The 10,000-nt window shown below is 48.4% G+C and overlaps 1 protein-coding gene across 1 annotated transcript in view; it reads left to right on the forward strand.

Moving 5' to 3' along the window:
* Window positions 1-10,000, forward strand: part of LOC129715556 (ral guanine nucleotide dissociation stimulator-like) — a 32,696-nt gene that overhangs the window by 16,980 nt on the left and 5,716 nt on the right. Inside the window, exons 8-9 of the mRNA XM_055665429.1 lie at window positions 803-962; window positions 4,084-4,323. Coding sequence (XP_055521404.1) covers window positions 803-962; window positions 4,084-4,323 — 400 coding nt within the window. The remainder of the gene's footprint in view (window positions 1-802; window positions 963-4,083; window positions 4,324-10,000) is intronic.

Here is a 10,000-nt window from a genome sequence, read left to right on the forward strand (position 1 = left end):
CCGAGACTTTTTCTGGGTGGAAAAAGTTATTCCTCAACACAGTCCTAAATAACCTACCCCTTATTCTTAAACTGTGACCCCCCTGGTTCTGGACTCCCCCCCCCAATATCGGGACCATTTTTCCTACAATGTGGACTTGCTGATGGGACAATAGACAATAGACAACAGGTGCAGGAGTAGGCAATTCGGCCCTTCGAGCCAGCACCGCCATTCAATGTGATCATGGCTGATCATCCCCAATCAGTACCCCGTTCCTGCCTTCTCTCCATACCCCCTGACTCCGCTATCTTTAAGATCCCTATCTAGCTCTCTCTTGAAAGCATCCAGAGAACCGGCCTCCGCCGCCCTCTGAGGCAGAGAATTCCACAGACTCACAACTCTCTGTGTGAGAAAAAGTGTTTCCTCGTCTCCGTTCTAAATGGCTTACCCCTTATTCTTAAACTGTGTGTGTGGCCCCTGGTTCTGGACTCCCCCAACATCGGGAAGATGTTTCCTGCCTCTAGCGTGTCTAATCCCTCATATGTTTCTATAAGATTCCCTCTCATCCTTCTAAACTCCAGTGAATACAAGCCCAGTCGATGCATTCTTTCATCATATGACAGTCCCGCCATCCCGGGAATTAACCTGGTGAACCTACGCTGCACTCCCTCAATAGCAAGAATGTCCTTCCTCAAATTAGGGGACCAAAACTGCACACAATACTCCAGGTGTGGTCTCACTAGGGCCCTGTACAACTGCAGGAGGACCTCTTTGCTCCTATATTCGATTCCTCTTGTTATAAAGACCTCTGCTTTCCTTGCAGCTCAGCTCCCATGCCGAGTCCTGGCCTGATGTCCGGAGGACAAGTTCAGTGGGAATGTCCTGCTTCACCACCGCTGGAGTCGGGCGGTGTTCCGGAGATGTTGGGAGCCAAGGAAAACTCTCTGTGGCCCATCAATGCCCTGCTCGGCAAGGTTCCCTGGGTAAATCAGTACAATACAATACAACTGTTGGGTCCACTGTTGTTTGTCATGTACATCAATGATCTGGATGATGGTGTGGTAAATTGGATTAGTAAGTATGCAGATGATACCAAGATAGGTGGGGTTGCGGGTAATGAAGTAGAGTTTCAAAGTCTACAGAGAGATTTATGCCAGTTGGAAGAGTGGGCTGAAAGATGGCAGATGGAGTTTAATGCTGATAAGTGTGAGGTGCTACATCTTGGCAGGACAAATCAAAATAGGACGTACATGGTAAATGGTAGGGAATTGAAGAATGCAGGTGAACAGAGGGATCTGGGAATAACCGTGCACAGTTCCCTGAAAGTGGAATCTCATGTAGATAGGGTGGTAAAGAAAGCTTTTGGTGTGCTGGCCTTTATAAATCAGAGCATTGAGTATAGAAGTTGGGATGTAATGTTAAAATTGTACAAGGCATTGGTGAGACCAATTCTGGAGTATGGGGTACAATTTTGGTCGCCTAATTATAGGAAGGATGTCAACAAAATAGAGAGAGTACAGAGGAGATTTACTAGAATGTTGCCTGGGTTTCAACAACTAAGTTACAGAGATAGGTTGAACAAGTTAGTTCTTTATTCTCTGGAGCGCAGAAGGTTAAGGGGGGACTTGATAGAGGTCTTTAAAATGATGAGAGGGATAGACAGAGTTGATGTGGACCAGCTTTTCCCTTTGAGAATAGGGAAGATTCAAACAAGAGGACATGACTTGAGAATTAAGGGACAGAAGTTTAGGGGTAACATGAGGGGGAACTTCTTTACTCAGAGAGTGGTAGCGGTGTGGAATGAGCTTCCAGTGGAAGTGGTGGAGGCAGGTTCGTTGGTATCATTTAAAAATAAATTGGACAGGCATATGGACGAGAAGGGAATGGAGGGTTATAGTATGAGTGCAGGCAGGTGGGACTAAGGGGGAAAAAAGTTGTTCAGCACGGACTTGTAGGGCCGAGATGGCCTGTTTCCGTGCTGTAATGGTTATATGGTTATATGGTTATTAAGAGATATGAGCTACAGGGAGAGGTTGGATGGCTTAGATTCAGTCAGAGGGTAGTTAGAAGGTATTAAAGGGTGTTCTTTTAGAAAGTTGGTGCGGAGGGTTATATGGTTATATGGTTAGATAGTGTGTGCGTACATATGTTGGTCATTCACCGTCTCTCAGGTTATGGCATGCCGTTATGTATTGTGCACCAAGATGTGCCGTATTTCCTTCACCAAGGATTATTCCTAGTGTTGATGTATCATCTAGTTCTTTAAAATCAGGGCCACACAAAAAAGCTGGAGAAACTCAGCGGGTGCAGCAGCATCTATGGAGCGAAGGAAATAGGCAACGTTTCGGGCCGAAACCCTTCTTCAGACTGGTCGGGGGCGGGGACAAGAAAGGGAAAAGGAGGAGGAGCCCGAAGGCTGGGGGATGGGAGGAGACAGCAGGGGGACTGAGGAAGGGGAGGAGACAGCAAGGACTAACAAAATTGGGAGAATTCAATGTTCATGCCCCCAGGATGCAGAATCCCCAAGCGGAATATGAGGTGCTGTTCCTCCAATTTCCGGTGCTGCTCGCTGTGGCCATGGAGGAGACCCAGGACAGAGAGGTCGGAGACGGAGTGGGAGGGGGAGTTGAAGTGCTGAGCCACCGGGAGGTCAGCTTGGTTATTGCGGACCGAGCGGAGGTGTTCGGCGAAACGATCGCCCAACCTCCGCTTGGTCTCACCGATATAGATCTGCTGACATCTAGAGCGGCGGACGCAATAGATGAGGTTGGAAGAGATGCAGGTAAACCTCTGTCGCACCTGGAACGATTGCTTGGGTCCTTGAACGGAGTCGAGGAGGGAGGTAAAGGGACAAGTGTTGCATCTCTTGCGGTTGCAAGGGAAAGTGCCCGGGGAGGGGGTGGTGCGGGAGGGAAGGGAAGAATTGACAAGGGAGTTATGGAGGGAGCGGTCTTTGCGGAAGGCAGATATAGAAACATAGACATAGAAATTAGGTGCAGGAGTAGGCCATTCGGCCCTTCGAGCCTGCACAGCCATTCAATATGATCATGGCTGATCATCCAACTCAGTATCCCGTACCTGCCTTCTCTCCATACCCCCTGATCCCCTTAGCCACAAGGGCCACATCTAACTCCCTCTTAAATATAGCCAATGAACTGGCCTCAACTACCCTCTGTGGCAGAGAGTTCCAGAGATTCACCACTCTCTGCGTGAAAAAAGTTCTTCTCATCTCGGTTTTAAAGGATTTCCCCTTTATCCTTAAGCTGTGACCCCTTGTCCTGGACTTCCCTAACATTGGGAACAATCTTCCTGCATCTAGCCTGTCCAACCCCTTAAGAATTTTGTAAGTTTCTATAAGATCCCCTCTCAATCTTCTAAATTCTAGAGAGCATAAACCAAGTCTATCCAGTCTTTCTTCATAAGACAGTCCTGACATCCCAGGAATCAGTCTGGTGAACCGTCTCTGCACTCCCTCTATGGCAATAATGTCCTTCCTCAGATTTGGAGACCAAAACTGTACGCAATACTCCAGGTGTGGTCTCACCAAGACCCTGTACAACTGCAGTAGAACCTCTCTGCTCCTATACTCAAATCCTTTTGCAATGAAAGCTAACATACCATTCGCTTTCTTTACTGCCTGCTGCACCTGCATGCCTACCTTCAATGACTGGTGTACCATGACACCCAGGTCTCGCTGCATCTCCCCCTTTCCCAATCGGCCACTATTTAGATAATAGTCTGCTTTCCTATTTTTGCCACCAAAATGGATAACCTCACATTTATCCACATTATACTGCATCTGCCAAACATTTGCCCACTCACCCAGCCTATCCACGTCACCTTGCAGTCTCCTAGCATCCTCCTCACAGCTAACACTGCCCCCCAGCTTAGTGTCATCCGCAAACTTGGAGATATTGCCTTCAATTCCCTCATCCAGATCATTAATATATATTGTAAATAGCTGTCATGGGGGGGAGATGGGAAGATGTGGCGAGTGGTGGGGTCACGTTGGAGGTGGCGAAACTGACGGAGGATTTAAAATCAGGGGGTTGCCTCACGCTGAGTTTGACAAAGTCTGTCTCCCTCTCTCTCGTTCTTCTGCAGCGCCCGAAGTTCCCGTCCATCTCCTCGCTGGACTCGGCTGGCATCGAACCCTCGCCCGCCTGCCCCCCTTCCCCCGGCGGCCTGTCTCCCGCCGCGGCCTACGCCAAGGGTCACCGCCGCTCGGCCTCGTGCGGTGCATCCTACGCCTCCCCGTCTCCCGCCGGCTCGCCGCGGACCGATTGCCGCATCATCCGCGTGGGCCTGGACCTGGCCAATGGCAACGTCTACAAGAGCATCCTGGTGAGAAGCGTTGACACGTTGTGGGGGGTAGTATCAGGCCGTTCGGCCCGTTGTTCCTCCCCGCCCCCCGTCTCCCCTTCCGCACCTAAACCACGGGTTTGAAGAAGGGTTTCATAGAAACATAGAAATTAGGTGCAGGAGTAGAGGCCATTCGGCCCTTCGAGCCTGCACCATTCGCCATTCATAGAAACATAGAAACATAGAAATTAGGTGCAGGAGTAGGCCATTTGGCCCTTCGAGCCTGCACCATTCGCCATTCAATACGATCATGGCTGATCATCCAACTCAGTATCCCGTACCTGCCTTCTCTCCATACCCCCTGATCCCCTTGGCCACAAGGGCCACATCTAACTCCCTCTGTGTATGACTGCAGAAACAACATTTCATTTGAGCCTCTATGAGGTTCAAGTGACAGATAAATGAATTGTATGTATTAACCATATAACCATATAACAATTACAGCACGGAAACAGGCCATCTCGACCCTTCTAGTCCGTGCCGAACACATATTCTCCCCATGTCCCATATACCTGCGCTCAGACCATAACCCTCCATTCCCTTCCCATCATAGAAACATAGAAACATAGAAATTAGGTGCAGGAGTAGGCCATTCGGCCCTTCGAGCCTGCACCATTCGCCATTCAATATGATCATGGCTGATAATCCAACTCAGTATCCCATACCTGCCTTCTCTCCATACCCCCTGATCCCCTTAGCCACAAGGGCCACATCTAACTCCCTCTTAAATATAGCCAATGAACTGTGGCCTCGACTACCCTCTGCGGCAGAGAGTTCCAGAGATTCACCACTCTCTGTGTGAAAAAAGTTCTTCTCATCTCGGTTTTAAAGGATTTCCCCCTTATCCTTAAGCTGTGACCCCTTGTCCTGGACTTCCCCAACATCGGGAGCAATCTTCCTGCATCTAGCCTGTCCAACCCCTTAAGAATTTTGTAAGTTTCTATCAGATCCCCTCTCAATCTCCTAAATTCTAGAGAATATAAACCAAGTCTATCCAGTCTTTCTTCATTAGACAGTCCTGACATCCCAGGAATCAGTCTGGTGAACCGTCTCTGCACTCCCTCTATGGCAATAATGTCCTTCCTCAGATTTGGAGACCAAAACTGTACGCAATACTCCAGGTGTGGTCTCACCAAGACCCTGTACAACTGCAGTAGAACCTCCCTGCTCCTATACTCAAATCCTTTTGCTATGAATGCTAACTTACCATTCGCTTTCTTCACTGCCTGCTGCACCTGCACGCCTACCTTCAATGACTGGTGTACCATGACACCCAGGTCTCGCTGCATCTCCCCCTTTCCCAATCGGCCACCGTTTAGATAATAGTCTGCTTTCCCGTTTTTGCCACCAAAATGGATAACCTCATATTTATCCACATTATACTGCATCTGCCAAACATTTGCCCACTCACCCAGCCTATCCAAGTCACCTTGCAGTCTCCTAGCATCCTCCTCACAGCTAACACTGCCCCCCAGCTTAGTGTCATCCGCAAACTTGGTAGATGTTGCCTTCAATTCCCTCATCCAGATCATTAATATATATTGTAAATAGCTGGGGTCCCAGCACTGAGCCTTGCGGTACCCCACTAGTCACTAGTCACTTGAAGAAGGGTTTCGGCCCGAAACGTTGCCTATTTCCTTCGCTCCATAGATGCTGCTGCACCCGCTGAGTTTCTCCAGCTTTTTTGTGTACCCACGGCCAACATTTAATGAGGTCACAAGTGATACTTTAGACTAAACTAAACTAAATGAAACGGAACGAAACAAGGGCGTGTATTCCTGCCCTTCCCTCTCTCCCCTTGAGGGGGCAATAGTGAGCCACCACCTCCAACGACAAGGGCGTTGATTGCCCTTCCCTCTGTGAGCTGGAGGGGGCGATGGCGAGTCATAGTCATAGAGTGATACAGTGTGGAAACAGGCCCATTGGCCCAACTTGCCCACACCGGCCAACATGTCCCATCTACACTAGTCCCACCTGCCTGCGTTTGGTCCATATCCCTCCAAACCTGTCCTATCCATGTACCTGTCCAACTGTTTCTTAAACATTGGGACAGTCCCAGCCTCAACTACCTCCTCTGGCAGCTCGTTCCATACACCCACCACCCTTTGTGTGAAAAAGTCACCCCTCAGATTCCTATTAAATCTTTCCCCCTTCACCTTGAACCTGTGTCCTCTGGTCCTCGATTCCCCTACTCTGGGCAAGAGACTCTGTGCATCTACCCGATCTATTCATATAACCATATAATAACTATATAACAATTACAGCACGGAAACAGGCCATCTCGACCCTTCTAGTCCGTGCCGAACACATAATCTCCCCTAGTCCCATATACCTGCGCTCAGACCATAACCCTCCATTCCCTTCCCATCCATATAACTATCCAATTTATTTTTAAATGATAAAAACGAACCTGCCTCCACCACCTTCACTGGAAGCTCATTCCACACAGCTACCACTCTCTGAGTAAAGAAGTTCCCCCTCATGTTACCCCTAAACTTCAGTCCCTTAATTCTCAAGTCATGTCCCCTTGTTTGAATCTTCCCTGCTCTCAGTGGGAAAAGCTTTTCCACGTCAACTCTGTCTATCCCTCTCATCATTTTAAAAACCTCTATCAAGTCCCCCCTTAACCTTCTGCGCTCCAAAGAATAAAGCCCTAACTTGTTCAACCTTTCTCTGTAACTTAGTTGCTGAAACCCAGGCAACATTCTAGTAAATCTAATAGGAGTCAGAGTACCCCTCAGATTCCTATTAAATCTTTTCCCCTTCACCTTGAACCTGTGTCCTCTGGTCCTCGATTCCCCTACTCTGGGCAGGAGACTCTACCTGATCTATTCCTCTCATGATTTTGTACGGCATTCGCAAGAATCCTCCAGTCCACAAGACTTCTTTGGATTCATCGCCAACCACAAGGGCTTCTGTCACCGCCCTTACAGCCAGACTCCACGGTGGCGCAGCGGGTAAAACCGCCGTCTCTCGGTGCCGTCGACCCAGGTTCGATCCTGACCCACGGCGCTGGCTGTGCGGAGTTTTCGCGTGGGTTGTCGACCCAGGTGCTGCCACACTCCAAGGGCGGGTGGGTGGGGAAGTTAATCATATAACCATATAACCATATAACAATTACAGCACGGAAACAGGCCATCTCGGCCCTACAAGTCCGTGCTGAACAAATTTTTTTTTCCCCTTAGTCCCACCTGCCTGCACTCATACCATAACCCTCCATTCCCTTCTCATCCATATGCCTATCCAATTTATTTTTAAATGATACCAACGAACCTGCCTCCACCACTTCCACTGGAAGCTCATTCCACACCGCTACCACTCTCTGAGTAAAGAAGTTCCCCCTCATATTACCCCTAAACTTCTGTCCCTTAATTCTGAAGTCATGTCCTCTTGTTTGAATCTTCCCTATTCTCAAAGGGAAAAGCTTGTCCACATCAACTCTGTCCATCCCTCTCATCATTTTAAAGACCTCTATCAAGTCCCCCCTTAACCTTCTGCGCTCCAGAGAATAAAGACCTAACTTATTCAACCTTTCTCTGTAACTTAGTTGTTGAAACCCAGGCAACATTCTAGTAAATCTCCTCTGTACTCTCTCTATTTTGTTGACATCCTTCCTATAATTGGGCGAGCAAAATTGTACACCATACTCCAGATTTGGTCTCACCAATGCCTTGTACAATTTTAACATTACATCCCAGCTTCTATACTCAATGCTCTGATTTATAAAGGCTAGCATGCCAAAAGCTTTCTTTACCACCCTATCTATATGAGATTCCACCTTCAAGGAACTATGCACGGTTATTCCCAGATCCCTCTGTTCATCTGTATTCTTCAATTCCCTACCATTTACCATGTACGTCCTATTTTGATTTGTCCTGCCAAGGTGTAGCACCTCACATTTATCAGCATTAAACTCCATCTGCCATCTTTCAGCCCATTTTTCCAAATGGCCTATCTGTAATCGCCTGCTATAAGGTGGCCCTGGTGCGTGGAGAGCATGTTGGGATCTTGAGAGGTTCAACAGTGAAACTAGTACAGAGACACGGGGTGGGGGGGGGGGGGGAGGAGTGGCGGAGACAGAGGGGGTGCCAGTTAGAGAAGTCGATATTCGTGCCAAAGATAGACACAAAATGCTGGAGTAACTCAGCGGGACAGGCAGCATCTCTGGGGAGAAGGGATGGGTGACGTTTCGGGTCGAGACCCTTCTTCAGACTGGTCAGGGAGAGGGAAACGAGAGATATAGACGGTGATGTAGAGAGATAAAGAACAATGAATGAAAGATACGCAAAAATGTAACGATGAGAAAGGAACCAGGCCGTTGGTAGCTGTTTGTTGGGTGAGAACAAGAAGCTGGTGTGAAATGGGTGGGGGGTGGAGAGAGAGGGGAAACAAGGTTTACTAGACGTTAGAGAAATCAGTGTTCATACCCCCTGGTATTGGAAGGAACTGCAGATGCTGGTTTAAATGGGAGGGAGTGCAGAGACGGTTCACCAGACTGATTCCTGGGATGTCAGGACTGTCTTATGAAGAAAGACTGGATAGGCTTGGTTATACTCTCTAGAATTTAGAAGATTGAGAGGGGATCTTATAGAAACTTACAAAATTCTTAAGGGGTTGGACAGGCTAGATGCAGGAAGATTGTTCCCGATGTTGGGGAAGTCCAGGACAAGGGATCACAGCTTAAGAATAAGGGGGAAATCCTTTAAAACCGAGATGAGGATAACTTTTTTCACACAGAGAGTGGTGAATCTCTGGAACTCTCTTCCGCAGAGGGTAGTCGAGGCCACACAGTTCATTGGCTATATTTAAGAGGGAGTTAGATGTGGCCCTTGTGGCTAAGGGGATCAGGGGGTATGGAGAGAAGGCAGGTACGGGATACTGAGTTGGATGATCAGCCATGATCATATTGAATGGCGGTGCAGGCTCGAAGGGCCGAATGGCCTACTCCTGCACCTAATTTCTATGTTTCTATGTTGAGGCCAGTTCATTGGCTATATTTAAGTGGGAGTTAGATGTGGCCCTTGTGGCCAAGGGGATCAGAGGGTATGGAGAGAAGGCAGGTACGGGATACTGAGTTGGATGATCAGCCATGATCATATTGAATGGCGGTGCAGGCTCGAAGGGCCGAATGGCCTCTACTCCTGCACCTAATTTCTATGTTTCTATATTTCTATGTTTCTAACGCAAAGGTGGACAAAGGAAAGACTCTGAACTCTTGAAGTTCTCCTCATCTCGGTTTTAAAGGATTTCCCCCTTATCCTTAAGCTGTGACCCCTTGTCCTGGAGTAACTCAGCGGGACAGGCAGCATCTCTGGAGAGAAGGAATGGGTGACATTTTGGGTCTTGACCTGAAACAACTCCCATTCCTTCTCTCCAGAGATGCTGCCTGTCCCGCTGAGTTACTCCAGCATTTTTGGGTCAATGTTCATACCGCTGGGGTGTAAGCTGCCCAAGCGAAATATGAGATGCTGTTCCTCCAATTAGCGCTGGGCCTCACTCTGACAGTGGAGGAGGCCCAGGACAGAAAGGTCGGTGTGGGAATGGGAGGGGGAGTTAAAGTGCTGAGCCACTGGGAGATCAGGTAGGTCTAGGCAGATTAATTAGGCTTGGAAGAGTGGGAATATCAAGGGAAAGTTTGATCCCGGCCATTCTCAAACTT

The sequence above is a fragment of the Leucoraja erinacea genome, unplaced genomic scaffold (assembly GCF_028641065.1).
Source record: "Leucoraja erinacea ecotype New England unplaced genomic scaffold, Leri_hhj_1 Leri_1243S, whole genome shotgun sequence".
Taxonomy (NCBI): Eukaryota; Metazoa; Chordata; class Chondrichthyes; order Rajiformes; family Rajidae; genus Leucoraja; species Leucoraja erinaceus.